General features: G+C 38.8%; 1 protein-coding gene and 1 long non-coding RNA gene across 12 annotated transcripts in view; both read right to left on the bottom strand.

Annotated features, from left to right (window-relative positions):
• Positions 1-18,928, bottom strand: part of ATP6V1H (ATPase H+ transporting V1 subunit H) — a 123,505-nt gene extending 104,577 nt beyond the window's left edge. For 5 of the 10 annotated variants that reach the window (XM_014838772.3, XM_070481289.1, XM_070481290.1 and 2 more), the window contains exons 1-6: positions 18,675-18,928; positions 17,175-17,322; positions 8,752-8,854; positions 7,724-7,813; positions 4,758-4,871; positions 2,219-2,323 (exon numbers count right to left, since the gene is read on the bottom strand). In XM_014838772.3, the coding sequence (XP_014694258.1) occupies positions 2,219-2,323; positions 4,758-4,871; positions 7,724-7,813; positions 8,752-8,854; positions 17,175-17,287 (525 nt within the window). In that variant the 5' untranslated portion in view covers positions 17,288-17,322; positions 18,675-18,928. Of the gene's footprint in view, positions 1-2,218; positions 2,324-4,757; positions 4,872-7,723; positions 7,814-8,751; positions 8,855-17,174; positions 17,323-18,566 lie in introns of all 10 variants that reach the window. The other 5 variants (XM_014838771.3, XM_044744154.2, XM_070481285.1 and 2 more) reach the window with 3 other exon arrangements.
• Positions 18,929-23,486: 4,558 nt separating this feature from the next.
• The window catches only part of LOC123275867 (uncharacterized), a 44,089-nt gene continuing 41,906 nt past the window's right edge, over positions 23,487-25,669 (bottom strand). For both annotated transcript variants that reach the window (XR_011493219.1, XR_011493220.1), the window contains exon 3: positions 23,487-25,356. This is a non-coding gene — a long non-coding RNA (uncharacterized lncRNA). The remainder of the gene's footprint in view (positions 25,357-25,669) is intronic.

Below are 25,669 nucleotides of genomic sequence, written 5' to 3'. Positions count from 1 at the left end.
AGTGTCTTCCCACAGCGAGACAGACAGTGCAATCCAGAGCCCAGCAGAAGCAGTGATCCAACTCCGAGAAGCAAAGCCAGACTGGGCCTGGGCACCCTGAAAAGATATCCTGTGTCAGAAGAACTTCAAAGCAGAAATGCCATACCATAGCTAAACAAAGCCAAAGACTCAGTGATCAAAAGGGCACTAGAAAGGTAGAGAAAAGTCTTTAAGAGCATTTATCTAACATCAAGAAGCTCAATTCTAATGACCACTGTTCTAGACACTGAAATATTCACCTTCACTAGTGATGACAGAAATATTGCCCCCAACTGCTGGACAAGGTTACAACCATAGTCAATCATTCCCAAAGCGACAAATCACCTGTGAGGCACAATATAAATGTTATTCCTATGAGGAAAAGTCTAAGATGAAACAACCCAAAACGTTAGTGGCAAACTACAAGTATAAAATCTTTCCTACCAATTTTCACGGTATGAATCCAGCTACAACAGAGCCTCATTACCACTATACAATAAAGCTAACACTAAAGCAGAATGAAATTTGTTCAAAGGAAGAACTAATTTCGAAACAGAAAAGAAAAGGGGATGTCACCTATTTAACTAAGCATTTGATCCTAAATGATACACATTTAGAAATCTAAAATCTCATCTTCACACACCTGTTTTTCATGTTCTAAATATCCTGATTCTGAAATATCTCACAAACTCAGTAAAATATGCAAATTTGTGGCCCTTATAAAAATACTTTTAAAACCTAAGCCAAAAAGTGTTAAAATTTATGCTATTGATAAAAAAAATAATTTTGTTCAAGATACACCAAAATGTCCTTATCCAAATATAAAAGGCAATTAGGCTTCCCCCACAAACATAGGCAATAAGACAAAAAAATAAATCTAAGTAGAAATGTCATGTGTCTCTCTTATGCTTCAAATTAAAATCTATTTACATAACAAAGTCATCTGAAATCTAAATTACAACTTTCCAAAAATGTATTTCAAGTAGACATTTATTTGTAATCTAACATTGACAACACAGTAACTACCAATATTACTTCTCCTGGTCCCATTCCTCCATGTCACCCCCATCCCCACACCAAAATCTCAGTCTCTTCTACCCTTTCTCCCCCAGAATACTCTTCTCCCACCCACCTTCACTTCACTCCTTTTCTGAAGGTCATTCCCACCAAGTCTCCCTCTTACTACCTAATACTTAGTCACTGGAAGCCTAAAAGAAACAAACACTCCACTGGGCTATCATAAACGTCCAGTCTTTTGCCCTGTTCTAGGGAACCATGAAGACAAAAACAGAAATCTTGCCATCTTTCCAACCATTAAACCAGCAAGCTATTTTCCTCCATGGAGAAGCAGAGCTAAAGAGGCCTGAAAGCGACCAAAAAGACCAACAAGCAGGCTTCATATTTAACCTTAAGCCTAAATGTTCAATCCCACAATGATACAGCAAAATCCTTAGAAGGAGCCACTATGTGACACAGTTATCCCACAGCTGGACTCGCAGCTCCAGGCTTACCTAGGGGCACCTAGAAGCCTGGTACAGACTCTTGGCCAAAATAAGGATAAATGGCTTGACCAATAATCTATAATGTGCTGTTTTCAGTTTGAAACTCCTCTGACAGCAGCTAACGCCATTTTGTTTATTGGTGTAACTGGTTAGAAAGTGAGGTCTGGTTATGTGACCAGAAGGGCATAAAAGATCCCACTGGAAACTTTTGGAGCCCCCAAAACCAAAATTTCTCACACAAATCTCAGTGGTTCAGAGTCCCAAGGCAGACACGGGAGCTACACCTCCAAGTGTCTGAGCACTGAAGCCTGCCTGCACTCCGTGCCCTGCCGCAGGGCTCCTGTCCCTTTCTCGTAGGGCTGACACGAGTCTGCTCTTCGGAGTTGTGTGGTTCCTTTCAATTCTCCAACCTATGTGATCCTGGCAGCCACATGGAAGGAAGACACTCCCTGCCCACTGAAAAGCATGAATGGAAAATCCCAAATGGCAGAAAGACAGAAAGGTTTGAGTTGAAGCCAGCAAAGAGAGAAAAAGTGAAGCACATTATCATACCTAAAAGTAGTTTGGTTATTTATCAAGTTCAAAATGGCGTTACTTTAATGTAACTTTTTTTGTAATTTCACATAATCACCATAAATAGCTTAAGAGAACATGGTTGTTACATTCGTTTCAAAGACACTAAAAGAAATGTCTTTTACCTGTGAACTCAGTTGAGTTTTTATCCAATTGAAATAGTAATTTAAGTCACTGCCTTCCATCAATTCTTTTCCCCAAGCTGCTAACTTGGCAATAATTCTTGCTGCCTGAAAAATAAGAAATACATTTGAATACTACATTGATCCTAAAAATCACATCACATACCTTAAAAACCAGGACTTGTAATCATTTTACTGCATGATTTTTTAACACTCAACTCCTCCAAAAATAATAGTTTACATTTCATTTTTCAAGACATATTTTGAAATACAGTCAAAATGTATTTTTAAACATTTCCATTAAAGTGAGATAAATTACTTGTGTTTTAAGAATTTCATGACATTCCCTTATCATTTTAAGTTTCAAAAGTAAGATTAGGGGGCTGGCCCGGTGGTGTAGTGATTAAGTTCATGCACTCTGCTTTGGTAGCCCAGGATGCACGGGTTCAGATCCCAGGCGCAGACCTACACACTGCTCCTCAAGCCATGCTGTGGTGGCGTCCCACATATAAAATAGAGGAAGACTGGTACAGATGTTAGCTCAGTGACAATCTTGCTCAACAAAAAGAAAAGTAAGATTGAGATTCATCGTAAGACCAGCAAAAAACAAAAGAAGACAAAAATCTTTCTTAGAGGCAGACTTTTACTTGCCAGAGTTCTGAGCAATCTCCACAATAAAGTGCCAGCCACTACCTCACTCACTCCCAGCCCCTTGAGAGTTCTCACACTTAAAAATCTGTATCTTGGTATAAAATATATCTTGGTTATTAAATAGCCATTTCTCTCGATATGAACAAATACCCTTTTCTCCTCAAAGATTTCTCAATTTTCTTCAAGCTGTAAAACTAATGAATTTTTTTATTAAATAGGCAGTATAAGTATACATGTATCAAATCATCACACTGTACACTTTAAATACCTTACAATTTTATTTGTCAATTATACCTAATAAATCTGGACAAATATATATACACACACACAAGATACATAGTATAAAATACTATTTCTCCACAAACAAACCCAATTTACTATTCTTTCAGTACTTTCTGAAAGCAAGTCAGTGGTTCAAACCTCCAACTATTCAGCAATTATTAATCCAAGTAGAATACAGAAGGCTGAGGTTAGCCAACCCAAAAATAATTCCTGTGCTGGTGGCTGATGTTTGTTCTTATACTTAGATAGAGCTGGGCCAGGTGACAGAGGCACACTTTCAAGGTCAGTATGTCAGGCACTCAAGTGTCATGGCATACTTGGAATTCTACACCACGGAGGGCTAAGAGCAGCACTATGACTCACTCACTGAGTTGTGATATATGGACATTTTCATGTGCCCATCTAAGTGAGTTTACAGATATATTATCTAGTTTAAGCTGATCTAACCTCCACAAAATAGACAGATGACTTGAAAGGATTCCTGTAAGGAAACCAGGGCTTGAAAACACCATCAGCAACGTAAGCATAAGCAAACTGGAAAAGACAAAGGACCATGAGACTTGATGTTTCCACTCCTAGCATAAGCTCTTCATCAGCACATGGTAAACCAATGATAATCTGGCTCTCAAAATTTGAAAGATTAGCCAAAAGTAACCGAAATCATAAGGAAATTAAAACATAGATTTGGCTACACAATTAATAATGATGAGTCTTACCCTAACTGCATATTTGGTCTTTAATATATGTCAATTTTATTTCAAAACCATCAAAATTAGGAAGACGTTTAAACCATGTCTCCAGACAGTGAAAACAAGCCTTTCCAATTTGAAAGAAGAAAATATATTATTGGGTTTTAAAACACAGCTTATTTCATGAGTTTATTTTACACAGCTTAGTTTTTCATTTCTCTTTTTATAAATATATACACTATGTGAATACACTAGTACACAAATGAATATAGATATATATGGCAAAAGAGAGAGAGCACACATACTCAAAAATGTTTCACTAACAATGGTTTTTGATTTGAAAAATTTAAAGACATCTATTGAAATGAGCAGCCTCAGGAGCTCCCCCCATGTAGCCTACTCCACACTGCGAACAGCAAATGCATGAACAAAGATTTATTGTCTCAACCATCCTCTCATACCTTCTTCATACTCTATAAAAAACTGTTCAGTGTTAAGACGTCCAAAGATAGCCTTTCAAGCTAAGCTTAAAACAGGAGTCTATTTAAGGTATTAAAAAGCAATTAAGTAAATACTTACTAAAATAAAAATTAAACACAGTAGCTGCTTCAAAGCAATATTTAATTTCTATTGTAAAATATGGTTAATCCTATCATAGACAATCTAAAGCAGCTTGCATGTGTGAATTTACCAAAGGCTTTATGCTGATGAACTCATCAGATACTCTGTAAGACTTTGTATCAGAGCAACCCTACCTCCTCTGACTTCCCAAAATCCCCACGTTACTAAACACCAAAAACACTGCTTTGAAAAGTTAACATCACAACAGTTACTCCTCTGGGAACTGGGGGTTACCAAGTCTAAAATGGCCTGGGTGTGTTCCCTCCCTAAATCAGAAACTTGATCAATTCAAAATTTACCATATGAACAGTAAAGAGATCCTGGCGATTCAACATTGGCAGAAAGTAGGACCAGGCAGTGTTCTTGCTACGTTTAGCATAGTCAAAGAAAATGCTAACACGCTGGTGATTTTCCTAAAAAAAAAAAAAGAAAGAAATATCACTAATTGGAATGCATTTTCCTAAAACATGTAACAATTGTGCACTGCTTCTCAACCTTTCATTTTATGTTGCATCAATCAATATGTTTTCTTTTTCCAGTGTGTATGAGATCTGTCTCTGTGTCATTATTACTATGAGACAGAGGGTGGGGATGGGGGCAGGGATAGGTATTTTAAAAATAAAATCACCTTTAATTATTATGATTAGTTTAAACTAAGCGAACCAAGATAGCCAGATCCCAGCCCTGCAAGATGTAACACTCTAAGTTACACCACTTCTCAGCCTGAAAAATACCAGGAGGGGCGGAAAGATCACACATTATCTCTGGAAGGAAGGATCAACGGGAAGCACATCAAGCTACTTACAAGCAAGCAAGGGAAAGAGGAAATTTGACAAACCTCAAGTGTTCAAGGTTACTCCTAGCATATTATGATAGAAAAATCAGGGCAGGTAAAGACAGCAAAAAAACAGCATATCACACTAACAGGTAGATAAAGGATTTGAGGAACAATTAATTATTAGTTCAAATCATGCAAGCTCTACCTCTCACCTAAAGTTCTCTGCATATCACTGGCTGAAATCCACTTTCTGGTTCACTAAGTGAATATGGTTGCTAAATAGCAATATTTGGTAAAAGTACAACAATATAAACAACAATTTTAATTTTCATATCAACATTTAATTCTTCTTAAATACACTGGTTTTAATTTTGGTCTATGCTAACAGTCACCTGTTTGAGGAATAGACTGTCATCTCCTTACATAACGAATCATTATAGTTTAGAATAACAATTGAAACAGTTGTGATAATAACTTTAGCCAAGGACTCAAAATTCAGGTTGACCATCATTAACTCCACTGGCGGATTATTTCCAAAGTTAAAACTGTTATTCTCGTTGAACGCATAAATGAACAAAGTACTCTACATACAGAAAAAGCAGAAACTATTTCATATGTTTTAAATAAATTTAAAATCCACCTTCCTCAACTAGTCTTTTGCGGTTTCAATTCCTGCTTAAAAACAAACCTCCAGCCATTATTGTCCCAGGTACCCAAGTTACAAATCTTTAAGAGAATGTGGATAAAGTCCTTCTTCTCAGAGTATATATTTTATATAAAAGAGGGGGAAATAAGAAAATACACATGAACCTGCCTATTTTTGCAAAAAGAAAAACAAGAATAATAAACCAGAAATCTATGATACTGGTTATCTATAAGAGGTGGGTAGAAACAGGGTACAAGGGATCGGATGGGGGTTAAAATTTCTCTGAGTATACCTTACTGTATAGTTTTGACTTCTGGAAGGATGTTAATCTTTTACATAATCAAAAATAATAAAATAAAGTCAACAAGGATGAGGAAAAAAACCTAGTGTATAATACAAACAAAACAAATGAATCTAACTGTATTTCAAGAAAAATAATATAAGCACTCTGAGAAAAACATGAACATAATGGTCTGACCAGCTCTCCTCAGTTGAAGAGCAAGCACTGCAAATGAACACTGAGCTCCGAGTAAAGGGCTGTGTTCATGGTTGTAGGGTCAGCAATGCTGACACCACTTTCTTTGTATCATAAGGAAAAACAAGTAAATAGAGGCTAAGAGGAGCTCACAATCTCACTATCACAAGACAGTTACAAATATGGAAAAGGGAGACTACAATGAACTCTGTGGTGTTGAGCTGAAATGACACTGGAGAGAGTGTGAAGGCCTGGTTTTTAATTTACAGATATGTGGATGTGTATAAAAATTGAGGATATTTGTGTGTTGTGTGTATTGTGTGTATGTTTACATATAAATAAAACCAAGATTTGCACGCCAACTCATAGCCTCCTCATTCTAGGTGTAGTCCCATATAATAACTAGGATAACCAAGGCAGACCGACCACAAGACTCCCCATTTTTCTTAACTTTACTTTTTTAAAGGAAAAAGTGCTAAGACCAAGATCATTCTCAGACAGGCTTCCATCAGCCCAGGCTGGATATTATCCTTACTCACACAGCAAAATCACTACATTCCTGTAAATGATATGATGGCCCCTACGTAGACAGCACCATTCTTCCTAACCTTTGTATCCTCAATAATAATTAGCACTGTATTTGGCACACAGAAGGCCATGAATAAATGTTTTTCCTTGTAAACTGACAGAACAATGCCCCCCAAGCAGCCAGACTGACACTTTTCCTAAGACATGGAGACAGACATTGGATTTAGCAGCCAGACAGCCTGTTTCAACAAGAACTGCTCTATATACCAACAATCTAACTCTAGATTATACTCTGGTGTAAAATAAAAATTTGTGAATAAAGGAGGCCCCTCTGCGTTTAACAGTAAATAGAAACTTTATGCAACTAGAAAAGTCTTAGATGATAGGCAAAATGTTCCCCAGAGAGACAAGACTTTTGAGGGCAAGCACCTCGCCTAAATTCAGCAGTGAACCCCCAAGTGCATGGCACTGGCCTGGAACACAGGGGCACTGAAACCTGCTGAATGACTGAAAGAGAAGGAGCCACATCAGTACCCTGAGCATCCAGAAAGCCCAGGTGATTCACCAAAAATTGCTGGTGTTCAACAAAGAATTCTGAGGTATTGTGGAAAAAATGCAGATTGATTAGTTGACATACTGATAAAAAGAAAATAGTCTGTGAGTGGACATTCCCATTTTTATCACTATTAGCAAATTACAATTCACATAATGAAGAAAAATATATTATTACACTCTAAAGAGAAGCAATGCTTTAAGTGAAACCTGACAAAAATGCTGTTAGTGTGTAGTACACAAAAAGATGAAGTCACTAAATGTATTAAGTAAAGAATAAACCTACCTGCAACATATCATCAACCATAGTTAGTATATACTGAACTGTCTGTTCTTTGGAGATATGAGTCATCAGATTTATAAATGTTTTGGCACACTAGAAAAAAATGAAATTAATGTTAATTATTGTTATCAACTGCAAATACAACATTTTAATGGAATATCAGTAAAATATTATTTCTCTTGCACAAACTAGGATACAAACACTATTAACCAACAGATTTCAATTATGGAAAATGTACACCTTTTACAAATATAGTGATGAAATATGGGAGGACCATGCTATGACTTGCATCAGATATTTGATCACTTTTGGTGATCAATTTCAAAATGTTTACTACTTTCAAATAGACCTAGCTACTATCAACTCTTGACTACTCATGACGACATAAAAATTAAGTTATACAGACAATCAAAACTTATTATCACTTTTGAATTTTTTTCCTGCATTTACTGGGAAGCAGAACACTAGACCAACAAGAGTACTGCAGACTGGAATCCCAAGGCTTTGCTGTCCCCATTCCACAACTTATCAACTACGTGACAGTCGCTCTGGGATTCAACAAAAACTGGAGCCAATAATGTTTCTTCCCCAATTTCCCAGGATTGCTGAGAATCAGATTGAGTTGTATATGGGCTCTTTTAGCCAATCATGACTCCATATCAGAAAATCTGATGGAAAGCAGAATTGCATCTTACTCTAATGAGAATACAAAGTGGAAAAAAAATTCTAAAAGAAAGTTAAGCAACTTTAAAAACATCATATACTTTCAAACAGTAATTTCCCTTCTAGGAATCTAATCTAAAAGGATTTTCACAAATGCAGAAAAGGAGGGAGAAATAAACACACTCGATAAAACATTTTATCCAAAATTAACAAAGAAAACTGGAAATTAGTCAAATGATTTCAAATAAAAAAAGATTCTGAACTTATGATGCATACCTACAACGGAATATCACATAGCCATTAAAAATTTTTTCTAGAGTTTTTAATGATACAGGAAGGTGTTCATGACATATGTTTATATCGATCACCTGAGTGCCTTCAGTTTGAAGCATCTCTTGCTTCTCTTCAGGACTTCTTTTCATTTCAAACCTTTGAATGAATTCACAATCCTCAGCAGAAATCATCTGCCCCCTAGAAGGTAAGAATAAGAGTTGAACAGCCACTGTGAGGAAGTGATATAGAGATTCCCAGTCTTTCTCCTCTCTCTGTGGTAGTTGACACACAACTCTAGAGTTGACACACAAGTCCTATTATCAGACGGACCTGAGGTGAAAGCTTAGCTTCACCACTCACTGATCATGCGCCCTCTCTGGACCTTAGTTAATTTATCTCCAAAATGGGAATAACCATATTGCCTTTAATGGGTTGAACTGAGGAAGAAATTAAATAATTCACATATAAGTAAAACAAAGAAAATAAGAACATAAGAAAATAAGTAATTCACATAAGATGGTTAGTGCAGTGCCTGGCCCAAGTAAGCACTGAATAAAAAGTCATCTCTTAGCACTATCTGAAGTCTCTCCTTTATTCCCCCTGCCAAGACAATTTACTTGGCTTTCTAAACCATCAAGACTAAACCCACTTTATATGAATTTCTATGAGGATTTTCTCCAGCATATTCTTTCCCTCCACTCATAAAAATGTGATCCACCCCCTCTCTAAGAAAATAAACTCTCCATCCTGATCTCCCATCCTCTCAGCAAACACCCCACACTATCCTGTGTGAATTTCACATATCAAATTCAGCATCATCACAACTGAACCTGTACCTTCCCTTTCTACCTGACTTGACTTCCCAACTGCTCCACTCAAAAAGGACTCATCCGTCACAGCAAACCTCCTGTCGGACCCTTCCTTGTGAAAAGACCTGTCACTAGAACAGTGTGAGACTGAGCACTTCAGGATACACATCAACTCTTTCAGACCATCATTATGGTGGGAAAACTATACAACGTGAATTAACATGAGGAGGAGTTTCAACTCCAGTTGTGAAACTTTGGCAGGTCACTATCCCTCTGATAGCTATTTTCCACACCAATAAAATGGCAATTATAATACTACCTGGCCTATTCCACTGAGTGGTTATGAGAAAAAATATAAGAAAAAGCACTTGGTGTATATAAGCACAGAGTAAATGAAAGTTGAAAATGAAAACATGCTTTGAAAAATGCACTGAAAAAAATATGCTTTGTCATTCAAACAGCATCAATATATTTTCTTAACTCAGTATTTTAAGAAGCTGCCCTTCCCCATCCACCCCCTTCCCCTTTGGGTGAGAAGCTGGTAAAACCAGGAAAACACTGAATCTGAAGCAGCTTTCCCACTATGCATCATTACAGAAGTATGGTCCCTTCTCAGAGCTGTCTTGGATCAGGTTCCCAGTGGCAGGCCTTGAGATGAGGATTGGTATACAGGTGATTTATGAAGGAAGTGCTCACAGGAGAGACCACAGATGGAGTGAGGAACACACGACATGGAAGGGAAAGAGCCCAGCCAGGGTTCAGGCAAATTCCCAAAGAGGACAGCTTTCCCTGAGCGCACAGGAGAGGCTGAGAAGGCAAGGTACTCAGAGCCATCCCCTCCCCAAGACACGGGAGCTGAACTTTCACACTCCCTGCCACACCTACCCACAACCCCACCTTCCTCCAAAGAAGATTTCAACTTTTACGTATTCAAAATCTCAGCGTTTTACTTTATCCCTTCTGCCTTTTATATATACTATTACTACATACCAAGTTTTTCTAGATACTTCTAATCTACTTTTGGATTTTGTAATCCACTGTTCTATCTTGTATCAGTTCCACAGTTTTAAGCACTGTAACTTTGTTTTCATATACGCTTTTTTTTTTAACATTACTTTTTTTTTTTTTTAACTATTCTCACACACTTTTTCCAAGGATCCCTTCCTTAACAACCCAAAGGAGAATTTTCAGTACTTGTTTTTCTAGATCTCCGAGGGAAGAGACAATGTAGGCATTTCTTAACACTCTCTCTCTTCCTTAGCTTCCAAATTCTTCTCGTCCCCTTCAGGCCACTCCTCTTCGGTGCTCTCACCTACTCCTCGTCCCCTTCCCTGTGCCTCAGGTTCTGTGGGCGGCGCTCTTCATCTCCTTCTCTGTGGTTCTCCCTGAGCGCTCTCTTCTACCCTCTCCACTGGTAAGTTAGCTCCCACAGTCCCCACTCTCATGTGTGTAGGGGTCCTCTCCTCCCACAGATCATGGAGGCACTCCAGACCCCACAGGAGCAGAACTGAGATCATTAATGTATATCCCCACACACTCCATCCCCAGCCTGGGTAATGGGACAATGGAAGCAAAAATGGACACTCTGCCCCGTTTCAACTGCAGCTAAGCACTTCACATACCAGTCAGGAGAAAATGCACTCTGCACCCAGGGCTAAACCAGGATAACAAGGTCATTCTGTCTGGTTCTGATCCCAAAACAAATGAAATCTTTTTTTCATAAATCTGGACTCCCTAGCTAAAACAATTTAACCCCTAAATTTTGCTATGCAGAAGTGTAGTAAGCATGTCATAACCTTTGTAAATAGGATAATCATGTGGAAAAGTCACAGTTTTTCCACCATGAAGAAAGCATACAACAAAGGTTACACTTGGTAATCTTATAATTCTGCAGCTTTCTTTTCCATTCAAATAATTGTGTTTTTTTACCTGGCAAACCATTCCTCCTGAAGTCTGACACCCTTGCATTTGTTCCAAGTAACTTTTTCTTTCATTGTTTAAATTCTTTTGTCTCTGAGTCTTCCTTCGACAGTCCCATAATCTAGGAGGTTAGGGATTCTGGTCTCTTCTCTAACGGCCCACAATCAATCACACACCAGTCTTAACAATTCTTCCACCTAATATCACCCTCCTCTCAACTTCCCTGCCTCTGGAGTAGCTCAGTCCTACAGTAACAATCCACCAACAGGTTTTCCAGTCTCCAATCCAACCCCCCCTCCACATCCCTCTTACCTACTATGAGATAGCTTTCTCAAGCACACATCTCATCATATTACTCGTTTCATATCAGTCAGGCTGTGACTTAAATGGCAGTTCTACCTAGCACTTAGGCAGAGGCATTCAATAAAAATCTTTTTAATCAATTGACTAATTAAAACCTATATGAGCATATAGATATTACTTAACCTATCTGAACAGCTATCTCCTCATCTTTAATATAAGGACAGAAAAGCTTAAGTCACAGTATTGCAATGAAAACAATGGGAAATAGTATGTTACTTACCAAGTACTACGTTACTTCCTTTTCCAAACACTCCTCTCCACCACTTCCCAACAAGTACTCTACTCATTCATGATTTAATCAGCCCATATTAATTGGGGACCTACTGTGTGCCAGGGACCTTTAAGAATCGGTGACACATCAATGAATGAATGAGACACCCCTCTTTGAGCTTGCATTTCAGTGGGGAGAAGAGAAAATACACAAACATAAAAATAAATGATTTTTTTAAAAATAACATCATAATGACAAGACTGTAAATGCTACCAAAAAAACTGAAGCTGGGTAAGGAGCTAGAAAGTGACAACAGAGGAAAGGACATATTTTAGTTGGATTACAGAGAAGGCCTTTCTGAGGTTGCCTGCACAGACACCTGAATGAAGCGAGTTAATGTGCCAAATGATTTAAGGGGAGAATTTGCAGAGAGACAGCAGTGTAAGTCCAAGGAGCTTGGGGTAGCAATAAGCTTGCTGTATCAGAAAGACCCAGAAGGGCAGAGTAGCTAGATGGTTGTGAGCAGGGTGGTGTGATCTGATTTACAGTTTTGAAATGACTGTCGCAGCTATGGAAAGAACTGCTCCCATGGGGGAACAGTGAAAGCAGAGACACCAGGAAAGAGGCTGTAAGAAGAGAGTATGAGAGATGAGGATAGCTTGCCGTAGGTTAGCAGCAGTGGAACCAGAGGGAAGTGGACAGATTGGGAAGTATTTTGGATGTAGAGTTAACAGAACTTGTTAACAGACTAGATAAGGATTGTAAGAGAAAGAGAAGAATCAAGATGACTCCTCGGTTTTTGGTCTACAAAAGTGGTGAATGAAGGTGCCACAAATTGGCCTGCAGCAGCTGGGGTGGCTCACACCCAACTACCTGAAGCTCCCCAAGTACTGCATGTTCTTCCATGTCTCAGCTCCCCGCCTGGAGCTTCCTTCACCACAGCCCCCAGCTCCTCTGCATGGACAACGCCTACATGTATCCTTACGTGTCCTGTGAAGATGTTCCCAATGTTTGCTCCCTCCTTTTCTCATCTGAGAAAAATTTTGCATATATCTCCACTTTAATGCTTACCACAATTTATTACTTAATTTTTTACTTCAAAGTTTGTTTCCTCATTAAACTCAAGAGAAAGGATGTTATTTTACAATTCTTATATCCTCAGTATATAGTTTTACTGGATTCCAGTTTGACTGGAATATAGCCACGCCCCTTCATTTATGTACTGTCTATATGAGTTATTAAAAACAGTTTAATCAAATATAAACAGATTCTTAAAATATTGTATTTTCATAATAACACATTAATTTGTGAGGGATAAAGTATAATGGCCTTTTGACCTTGGGGGACTGTTTCACAGGTTTTATCAGTATGTGATGTGATACAAGATTCACTGACAATTCATGTGTCACGCCAGCCTCCAACAATCTGCAAGCTCTTTTAGGGGACGCACATTTCCTACCCACTAGTGTCTCCACAACAGGCTCAACGCCAGGCACACAGTTAGCATTTGGTGAACATGTGTGCAGAGACATACACAGTAGAGGGGTTTTATAAAAGAAATTGGTACAATGAACAAGGGAAAAAAGGACAGAAAAGGAAAAAGGAAGAATACAATTTATGCAGTATGGAGGCCCTAGAACAGGAGGAACAGAAGAGAAAGGAATTAAAAATCTCCCTGTAACTACAAATGTTCCAGATGCCAATGCTGGAGAACTTCTTCCAGTCAGTCAGTGCCTTATGATCAATAACAGTGTTACCACATTTAGAATATAAACAGGTTTAGGCTTTATAAACACGACACTACTTGTCCTCTAGTCTAAACACACTCTGAACTAAAATTAGGAAACAGAGTCGAAATCCTAATTTCACGGGGGATTTAAACAGTTACACAGATATAAATGAACAAAGAAAACATCAGAAAGTCCCTGCTCCTCTGCCCTTGAGTCAGTGGGCCCACAACAATCCAGCCCCTTAAAGTGGGAATTCAGAAGTCATCCTAGATTCTTCTTTGCCCCCACACAGCAAATCAGTCACTAAGACTTTTCTCAAATCTATCCAACTGTCTCCATTCCGACATCCTCAAATACTGCCACAGCCTCTGCCTAGCTCTAGGTTTGTTACCCACAAATCCCCCCTGTACACTGTCGGCAGAGCAAGCCAACCAAAAGACGGAACCGATCATTTAACTCCCATCTACAAACGTCAGCAGTTTCCAACACCCACAACAGTAATTTTAAAAATGTGCTCCTTGAGCCCAGAAACAAACTCTCACATATACCATCAACTGATCTTCAAAAAGGATGACAAAAACACACAATGGGGAGAAGATAGTCTCTTCAATAAATGCTTTTGGAAAACTGCACAGCAACATGCAAAACAATGAAACTGGACCCTTGTCTTATACCACGCACCATAATCCACTCAAAATGGATTAAAGACTTAAACATAAGACCTGAAAGTGTAAAACTCTTATAAGAAAACACAGTCAAACCTTCTTAACATTGGCCTTAGCAATGATTTCTTGCATATGATACCAAAGCACAGGCAACAAAAGCAAAATCAGACAAATGAGATTATATCAAATGAAAAAGCTTCTGCACAGCAAGGGGAACAATCAACAAGGTGAAAAGGCAACCTACAGTATGGAAGAAAATATCTGGAAACCATATATCTGATAAAGGATTAATATCCAAAGTATATAAGGAACTCCTACAACTCAACAGCAAAAAACAAATAACCCAATTAAAAATGGGCAAAGGATCCGAACAGACATTTCTCCACAGACATACAAGTAGCCGACAGGTATGTAAAAAGGTGCCCAATATCACTAATAGTGAGGAAAATGCAAATCAAAACTACAACGAAATATCACCTCACACCTGTTAGGATGGCTATTATCAAAAAACAAAAGATAAAAAGTGTTGGTGAGGATGTGCAGAAAAGGGAATCTTTTTGCACACTGTTGGTGGGAATGTAAAGTGGTGAAGCCATTACGGAAAACAGTGTGGAGGCTCCTCAAAAAATTAAAAATAGAACTACCATATGATCCAGAAATCCCACTTCTGGGTATATATCCAAAGGAAAAGAAATCAGAATCTCAAAGAGACAGCTGCATTCCAACATTTACTGCAGCATTATTCAAAGTAGCCAAGAAATGGAAACAACCTAAGCATCTGTGAACAGATAAATGGATAATGTGATATTTACATAAAATGGAATATTATTCATCCTGAAAAAAGAAGGAAATCTTGCCATTTGCAACAACATGGATGAACCTGGAGGACATTTTGCTAAGTGAAATGAGCCAGACACAAAAGAACAAACATTACATGATCCTACTTATATGAAGAATCTAAAAGAGTCAAACTCATGGAAGCAGAGAGTACAACAGTGGTTGCCAGGGGTTGGGGGGAGGGAGAAATGAGGAGGTGTTAGTCAGAGGATTTAAAGTTTCAGTTAGACAAGATGAATTAAGTCCTATAAAGCTACTGCACGTCATAAGGCATATAGTTAACAGTACTGTATTGTCTACTTAAAAATTTGATAAGAGGGTAGACCTTACATTAAGGGTTCTTATCACAAAATAAAGTAAAATAAAATAAAGAAAGGAGAGGACACTTTTGGAGGTGACGAATATGTTTACAGCATAGATTGTAGTGATGGCTTCATGAGTGTACACTTACTTCCAAACTCATCAAGTTGTATACCTTAAATAGGTACAGCTTTGTGTATGTCAATCATACCTCAAGACAGCGGTTTTTAAAAAAAAAGAAAAACTGGGCTCCCAGAATCCTAAAAGGATGGTGAATGGTCTCAAAAGAGGGTTGCAAGACAAACGCTCCTACCTCCACTTGACTATATCATTTTCATCTGTTTTACCTGCTGAGCTTCCTTACCAGACTTCACATGAACCACGGGTTTCACAGCTTAAGAAACAGCTGTAAAAGCACTGACTGATAGGATCAAGTTCAAACTCCTTCCACTGGCACCCAGGGCCTTCACAACTGGCTCATGGCTGCCTCTCCAGCCTCAGCTCTCCCACTGGCTGCCTCCAAAACATGCATTATTCCCCACCGAGCATGCTGTCTTTAATTCCCTGCCTTTGCTCACAGTCTGTTCTACTTGGAAAGTTTTCCCTTCTTGTCACATGTTTAAATACCACTCATCCTTTAAAACGCAGTTCAGGAAACATCCCCTTCAGAAAAACTTCCTGGAGGTAGGAGCAGCTGGCCTTTTTCTGTGCACTCATCCTTCTCTGTACCTTTCTACTATCACAGTTATACTGAATTAAAATGATCTGTTTATACATCTGACTTTCCTACTCGATTATGAGTTTATATTTTTGTAGCCCCAAGGCCTGGAAAAATGCTTCAGACTTGGAAGGTGGTCAATGAATGTTTGATAACTGACTAAATTAACAGAAACAAAAGGAGCATTTTTCTGCACTGCATATTCCTCTTAAAACAAACTGCCATATATAAAACTAAGGATCCTCAACTTGTTTTTCAAAATGTATATGCAAATCTGAACTGAATTTCCTTAATAATTCACTGCTATAAATATACCAAAATAAACAAATAGGAAGTACAGTCAATATGATAAAATATGGTCAAGAATAAGTGAACACTTACTTTACAGATAAATACAGAACACCAGCATGCTAAATCCTGATACAAGAAGAAGGAAGGAGAAAGAACTAAAATTTATTCACAGCGTATTCAACATACGACTGCTTGTATTCAACTGTGCTAACACTTTAAATACATTATTTCAGCAACAATCCTGTGGGATATGTATCCTCACTTCACACTTACTTTAATGAACCTCAGAGAAGTTAAGGGACTTGCCTAATTAAGTAGAAAGAAGAACCAGAATCCAAACCCAGGTCTTGAAACTCAAATATCTACACTTTCTACTAGCAGTAAGAGCCATTCTGCAACGCCATCTGTCCCCACACTGATCATCTAGGCACACTGAGCCAGTCGGGCAGGCTTTGTACACTATCCTTTTCTGCCCTCCAAAGCCCACAGCCCACAGCCCAAGCTGTTTCCGCCACACTACACCGTCACCCTATGACAGCTAATTATTCTAAGGAGGAAGTGTTTTCTTCCACATTTAAGTCTTTTTCCACATTTCTCTCATAGAAGCATGACCATGAAAAAGTCTGATGCAAAAGCACATGATTATCCATGATTCACTGCAAATCAATACTTACTGAAGATAGGACTGCCAGTTCACTTTGTTCGCACGAACTTCTGCAGCCTTGGCAGCAATGATGTTGGTTGGAACAGCAGCATCCACTGCACCCCGGATATCCATTTTGGTCATCTAAACTTTAGGGTCTTGAATGTTACTCAACAGATCTTCAATTTTGATGCAAGGTAAAACCAGAATACCAGGTGTTATTATTTCTTAACAACTACTACTATTATTATTATTAATATCATCATCGCCTTAATCTCTCCATGCATTCAACTCAAATATTAAATCTCCTAAACAGTAAATATCAATATCACTATGTTTCAAATCTTGCTCAATTATGCACTGCTCCATAAAAATGTTCTCTATAGGTTTCTACTTTTCCAGGAAAGGTTTTTAAATTATTGGCACTAATATTGCAGTAAGATTTTTAAAGTAACCATTTAAGATTGCCATCAGAAATCATGTTTCAATAGAACAGGTATACAAAATAGTAAAGTATTTTAAATGTATACAACTGGTATCAACTTTCCTCTTCCGAAAGAGAAAAAATAAGAACCTGTATAAGACAAGTCGGACCAATTATTTTATTTACATTTACTAAGCATCATTTTGAAGTGACATATGAAAAATGTAAAACTCCTTTCTAAAATTACTCAAATTAAAATGCCCAACCAAAGTAACAACGTAATTTCTAAGACAGAGCTTTCTTTTTTCAACCAAAGTTCACAGTATTTTCAAAATCAATTTTGGGAGAAATTTTTGAAACAAATACCAATTACAATTTAGGTACAGCCAACAATGGGAGTCTGGTCTGTAGACAAGAACCTACAATAATGAGCTTTTAAGTAATTCTCACTCCTAAACTAACAGATAATAGTTTAAGCCTCATTTTATCACGACACAAAATACAGGTTCCTTTTCACAAAATATAAATTCAAAGTTATGCCTCAAAGAAGTTAAAAACGATACGCAAAATTCTACCCCAGGATCCCAATGACCTTCGTCAGTTTGGAACTTAATCTCTACATCTGAGGATTTGCTGCCTAAACAAACAAGAGCGAAGCAGACTGGCAGGGCCCAGGCAGAAACAGGCTCCGTCCGGGCCAAGCTGGAACCCTGGAACCAAGCAGGCTCAGCCCCAGCGGTGTAGATGAAGATGTCCCGGGGCAGTGACCTGGGTCCCTGAACAACTCGAACCTCCAGCAGGCCAGGGCCGTGGCCTAAGCCTGAAGAAAACATACCCTCGATCTGTCCTCCTCTCCCCTGCCCGTCCCTCTCCCGTCCTGGCCCCTGCGGGGCAGGCTCTGCAATCTCGTAAACCCAGTCGAGGCCCGAAGAGAAGAATCTGGGAACCAGGAACCGGAGGAGGGCAGGAGGGGCAGAGCGCCGAAAAACCGGCACGCACCAGGGAAGCTGGAGAAACCGCAGGCGTAGCCTCACGCGGGCTGGTGCCGAAGACGACACAAGCGGAGAGCGGCCTGACTTCGCGAACCTTCGGGGCCCTACAACGCACCAGAGGCGGCGGGGAGCTGCGGCGGTCCGGGGCGTCAGGGCCACCGCCGGGCTGGGGCGCCTGGTCAGAGCCAAGTCGGCGTCTCCTGCCCGGTCCGGAGGCCCGAGCGGCGGCGGGAGACCCGGGCGCTGGGAAGTGAAGACCTTCCCCACCGCGGAGACGTTGAGGGCGGCACAGGCAGAAGGAAGCCGGGCCGCCGCAGAATGACAGGAGCGCCCGTCACGTGACCAGAGGCACGTGACCGCCCGGAAGGCGGAAGCCGGAAGCCGGAAGAGTCCCAAACAGCCGGCCGAGGGGCGTTGCGCTCAGAAGGGGCGTGTGCCGAGTGGGTAGCTGGAGTCTTTGCGACCGACGATATAGGCTCCCTTTAGGGACTCAGACCCCGCACCCTGGCTGGCTCCTCAGAAGAGAGAGCAGAGCGGGGCTGGCATGTGGACCCCCACATCTCGAAACCCTGCCCCCCGCCTGGGGGCGGCCGAGGGCCCCAGCCATAGGCAGAGAGCCCGGTCCAAACTCTTTTGTCTTAACCCTCATTCTTTTGAAAAGTTTAGTACTTATAAAGAGATTGACTTTCACTTGGATTTAACAGCTCAATAAAGCAGGAGTTCTTATTCCGATTTTAAGTACGAAACTGGTGCTGAGACGTGGGTCACAAAAGTTACCTTGCCCTGGGTTTACAGATTTAGCAAATAACGTGTTCCATGAAATATTTGCAGTTATACTAAAAGAAACTATTCATGTTTATCTAAAATTCAGATTTAACAAAGCACCTTGTACGTTTATCTGGCAACCCTTTCTTGAGCCCACGTTTTCCCAGTCCAAGCTCGGTTACCGTCTTTGTCTTAAGATAATGAGTAATGCTACACGGCAACTAGTGGTCAGTAGGCATAATAACGTTTGTTTTAATCAAGACTGAAAGGGATTTATAAGTATAACCAATACATTTCTACTACAAATGTCAAATTTAGGCCAAGTTTTAAAAATCAAAACCATTATTATACGTTGATTATGAATAAACACATACAGTAACAGTATATAATATTGTATTGTTTTTCTACTGCTTCTGTAAATTACCACATATTTTCTGGCTTAAACCAAGACAAATTCATTATCTTACTTTCTCTAGGTTAGAAGTCTGACATGGGTCTCCCTGGGCTATTTCGCAGGGCTAAGTTCCTTTTGAAGGCTCTAGAGTAGAATCCATTTCCTTGCCTTCTCCAGTTTCCAGAGGCTCCCCGAATCCTTGGCTCATGATCCCCTTCCGCCATCTTCAAAGTCAGCAACATCACATCTCTTTGAACCTTTTTCCATAGTCACATCTCTCTCACTGACCACAACTCCGAAGGGCTCTCTGATTTTATGGGCTCATATGATTAGATTAGCCCTACCTGGATAATCCTAGCAACTCTCCCCATTTGAAGGTCTTTCACCTTAATCATATGTGCAACCTTAGTTCCCTTTTGCCATGTAAGTTGACATACTCACAGGTGGCAGAGGTTAGATAATGGACATCTTTGGGGGACCGTTATTCTGCCTATCACAAATATAGAGGGAAAGATACACACTAGGTTAATATAAGTGGCTGAGTAAAGATGCAAAGGGGCCCTCCATGATATCTATGTTATAGTTCTAAAGTAAAATTTTTAAAAGAGCTCTACTATTGCAAAATGTTCATCTTTTAATCCTGGGTAATGGATGCATAGATATTCTTTATATTGTTCTGTTTATTTGAAATTTTTCTTTAATAAAATTGACGCCATGGGTTGCGTCCAAGTATATGTGAAATTGTACCTAAATCAATGAAGGACTTAGTTACCAAAAAATAGTTGGAATTAGAATCGAAAAAAGATTGCAGATGCTATCCTCAATAATAGCTTAGTAAGATAACTCATTGGTGACAAACCTATGGGTCACAAAACTGTTCCCTTTAACTAAAATATTTTTAAACTTGATACATGTTTTGGAGGTTATAGGAGTGGGGAAGTTACTCTATCGGGGGTCTTTGAAACTGTATGAGACTTTTGGGGGTATTGCAGTGACTAGGGATGGAATGCTACTTGGCGTTTGGTGCCCAGGAACCAAAGATGATAAATTTTGGGTAGGGACACCATCACAATACCACACACAAGGCATTTTCCAGCAGAAAATGTCAGTAGTGCTCCTGTGGATAAAGTGGGTGGATGACTGTCTCTATCTGACTGTCATTCCAAATAGGAAGGCAGATTCTAGGCTGTAGTGGAGAGGTGGCCTTCCTATTAGAGGATGGTATCCTTGTGGAGCATCTGAATACAGAGCTAGGTGCTGCCAAAAAAATAACATAGGTATCTACCCAAATATTAAATGTGCACACTCCATAACCAAGTAATCAGACTTCCAGGAATATCTGCTATAAACCTATTAGCATGAGTGTGCAAAGACAAATGTACAAGGAATTTCAGTGCAATGTTTTTTATACTTGCAAAACAAAAACAGAAGGCAATTTCTATTTGTCAGTTCAGGCTGCCATAACAAAATACCAGAGACTGGGTGGTAAACAACAGAAATTTATTTCTTACAGTTCTGGAGGGTGGAAGTCTGAGATCAAGTGCTGGCCATTTCAGTTCCTGGTGCAGCCTCTCTTCCAGGCTTGCAAATGGCCACCTTCTCACTGTGTCCTTACGTGGTGGAGAGAGAGCATGCTCAGGCGAGCTCTCTCCTTTCTCTTCTTGTAAGGACAGTAATCCTGTTGAATCAGGGCTCCACGCTTATGACCTCACTTAGTTTTAATTACATCCCTAAAGGCCTTATCTCCAAATACAGTTACATTGGACGCTGGGGCTTTCACGTACAAATTTTGAGGGAACACAGACATTCAGTCCATAACACAACCCAAATTTATTCCATCAACAGAGGAATAGAGAAAGTAATACAATATCATGCATTGAAGTATTATGCAGCTATTCAAAAAGAATTTATATAGAGCTTTGAGTTCTGACACAAGAAGATATTTGTACTGTGTTAAATGAGAAAAGCAAGCTCAGGTAATATGTACATAATAATATCACTTATGTTGTTTAACTAGATTTTATATGTGTGTGTGTACATAACATAAAAATCTGTAATGATACACATTAAAGTACTTTCAAAAAATGGATAACTGTGGGGAGTGGGATGTGATATGCTGACTTTTGATTTTTACTTTAAATAATTCTCTATAACTGCATTCTTTTTAATCACCATGTATTACTTTGAAAACTGAAGACACAATTCACCAGTAAAGTCACGTAGTCCTGAAGTTTTTCTGTGAGGTTTTTTATTATAGTTTCAATTTCTTTAATAGATATAAGGCTATTTAGGCAATCTATTTTTTCTTAAGTAAACTTTAATCGTTTGTGTCTTTCAAGGAATTTGTTCATTTCATCTAAACCATCTAATTTATCAGCATAAAGTTGCTCATAATATTCCCGATTATCTATTTAATATCTGTAGAATTAGTGCTGAGGTTACCTCTCTCATTCTTGAGGTTGGTAATTAGTAGCATCAACACAAATAACAAATAACCATTCTACAAGTAGGAGAGAGAAGGTGATTTTACTTGAGCTAGGAAGGCAGTCTCCACAAAGGGAGAAAGCATTCTGGAGAAGCATGGTTTACAGCATAATTATATACCATTTCACAACAAAGAACATACATCAAGCATGACAGGGATACATTTTTCTAAGGTCTTGAGGAGATATTTTGCTGCAGTTTAGCACATACACAGCAGGTCAACTTGACCCTGGTTCCTGGAAAGAAAAAGTTATCTTCAAAAGAGTACTTGTATTGACATCAGAGGAAGGGAAGCATTCATCCCTGTCTTCAAAGAATGCACACTTTACTATGGGACAGTGACTTAAAGCAGATGTACAATGTATGCTTGTCAGGCCATAAGTCAGGCTGCTCTCGTTAAAATAAAATTCAGTCTAAATCAAGTTTAAACCAGAATATCTTCCTCATACACCTGAGTATTTTAAATTTTTCTTGCATCAGTAGTGTCTTCTCTCTTTTTCTGTTGATCCTTCTGGCTAGAGGTTTATCAATTTTCTTAGTCTCAAGGAATCAGCTTTTGATTTTATTGATTTTTTTTCTTCCATTTGATTTTTGTTTTCTATTTCACTGATTTCCACTCTGATCTTTACTATTTTCTTCATAACATACTTTATAAACCCCAGAATACATTGTTATTATTTTTGCTTGAAACAAACTCTCATCTTTTGATGAGAATTAAATAATTTTTTAGGGCTGGCCTGGTGGCGCAGCAGTTAAGTTTGCACATTCCGCTTCTCGGCAGCCCAGGGTTCGCCACTTTGGTTCCCAGGTGCGGACATGGCACCACTTGGCAAAAGCCATGCTGTGGTAGGTGTCCCACGTATAAAATAGAGGAAGATGGGTATGGATGTTAGCTCAGGGCCAGTCTTCCTCAGCAAAAAGAGGAAGATTGGCAGTAGTTAGCTCAGGGCTAATCTTCCTCAAAAATAACAATAATAATAATTTTTTAAGTCCTTCTATCTGTCCTCATAGTTACCATTTTCAGTGTTCTTCATTCCTTTGTGTATAACCAGATGTGGGAATTTGATTATCATTTTCCTTCTGTGTGAAGGACTGCACTCAACATTTATTTTGGCTCAGATCTGTTGGTGATTAATTCTTGTAGTTTTTGTATGTCTGAAAACAGCTTTATTTTGCCTTCATTCTTGAATGCTGTTTTCACTGGGTAAATTATTCTAATTGATAGTACTTTTTTTTTTCAGTACTTCAATTCTGGGTTGATTTTTTTTTTCTCTTTTAGTTTCTCCACTGTCTTATAGTTACATTGTTCCTGATGAGAGATCTGCTATTATTCCTAGCTTTGATCTTCTCTTAATAAAATACCTTTTCTTCTCTGGATACTTTTAAGATTTTCTCTTTATCATTGATTTGAGCAATTTAATTACAACGTGTCTTGGTATCGTTTTCTTCATGTTTCTTGGGCTTTGCTTTCATTGAGATTCTTGCATCTGAAAATTTATAGTTTTCATTAAGTGTGGAAAAATTTTGGTCATTATTTCTTCTAATATTTTTATGTCCTCCCCCCTCCTCTCCACTGGGGACTCTGAATTCACATGCATTTGACTGCTTGAAGTTGTCCCATAGCTCACTGATGCTGTATTTGATTTTTCAGTTTTTTAATTTCTGTTTTATTTTGGATAATTTCTTTTGTTATGTCTTCAAGTGTACTAGTGTTTTATTTTGCAACATCTAATCTGCCAGTAATCCCATCAAGTGAATTTTTCATCTCTAGAAGTTCAATTTGAGTCTTTTTTTATATCTTCCATGTGTCTACTTAATATGTTTCACTTTTCCTCTAGCTTCTTGCATACATAGAATACAGTTGTAATACCTCTTTTAATGTCCTTTTCTACTAATGTAAACATCAATGTCATTTTGGGGTCAGTTTCAATGGATTGGTTTATCTCATTATTATGAGTCATATATTCCTGGTTCTTTGAACATCTGGTAATTTTTTATTAAATGCCAGAAATGGTGAATTTTACCTTCTTGGGTGCTGGGATATTCTTTTACTCCCATAAATATTTTTGAGTTTTGTTCTGGGACACACTTTTGTTACCCACAGTTTAATCCTTTTAGGTCTTGCTTTTAAACCTTGTTAAGCAGGACCAAAGCAATGTGTAATCTAGGGTTAATTTTCCCAATACTGAAGCAAAACCCTTCTGAGTTCGGAACAGCCAGTGCCTTGTGAATTGTAAATATTCCCACCCTGGGCTTTGAGAACAGGTGCTATCCCCAGCACTTTGTGAGCTCTAAGGATTATTTTCTCTAATCCTTTGGTGGTTCTTTCCCCAGCCTTGATTAGTCTCCTTACATGAGTTCACTGATCAATACTCAGCTGAACACTTGAGGGGGACCCTCTGAAACTCTCCAAGCTCTCTCACTGTGCAGCTCTTCCTCTCCAGTACTCTGCCCTGTGAACTCTACTTGCCTTGGCCCCTCCAGACTCCCTGCTCCATCTCCTCACATCTAGGAGACCACCAGTCTCCACCTGGGTTCCTGCCCCTTAGCCAGAGCCTGGAAACTTCCCCAAAGCAGTAAGCTAAGTCATCAGTAGGGCTCACTTCACTTGTTTCCTGTCATTCCCTTGATTGCTGACATCCAATATCTTGAGTGCTGTTTTTTCCGTATACTTAGTTGAATTTTTAGTTGTTTCAGCTGGGAAGGTAAATTCATCCAGTCATTCTTTCTTGGCCAGAAGCAGAAGTCTATGTTTCCTTTTGAAAGCAAATCGAAAAGAAAAAGCTTTCATAGAAAAAGTAGAAGCAGAAATGGGTCATAGGCTAATAAATTCCCAAAAATTGAAACAGAATTATGTTATTTAAAAAAAAATCAGCAAAATATTTCCTACTTTATTTTCAGTCCAAGAGGTAAATGATAAGCTAAGCTTTCATCAAAATGTATTCAGTTTCTTTCATCTTAAAATGGCTCTCTTCCTCCTCCAGCATCCTGCATTTTCCCATGTCATCATTATTTTTAGTCCACACTTATGAGGAAACTAGTTTCCACTATTGAGATATAAAATGTATACTTCAGTGCCTCTGATGTTGAAGGAAATCCCCTAGCAATTCATGTCATGGTGGGTGCCTTGAAGACAAAGAACGGATGTAGAATTCTGGAATTTAAACAACATAATATCATAAATCATGAGATGTCAAGAATTTCAGAGAAAAAGATGAGGATTTTAACTATATATCTGAAAAACCAAATATCAAAATCCTCCCTTCTTATCATTTTTGTTAATAACTTAGTTATGGGATGTGGGTTGCTGTGTGAATGAAGCTGAAATAGGATGAAATTGGAATGTATAGTGTAATATGCCCAGAAGTTGATCCATAATATCCATGTAAAGTTTCTTTCTATAAGTCAGTTTGAAAGCAGGACACAACCAATTCTCTCTGATGCCTACCAGCATCAAGAGGTTAGCA

Source organism: Equus asinus, chromosome 12 (genome assembly GCF_041296235.1).
Source record: "Equus asinus isolate D_3611 breed Donkey chromosome 12, EquAss-T2T_v2, whole genome shotgun sequence".
NCBI lineage: Eukaryota > Metazoa > Chordata > Mammalia > Perissodactyla > Equidae > Equus > Equus asinus.
This window is presented reverse-complemented; position numbering and strand designations above follow the sequence as displayed.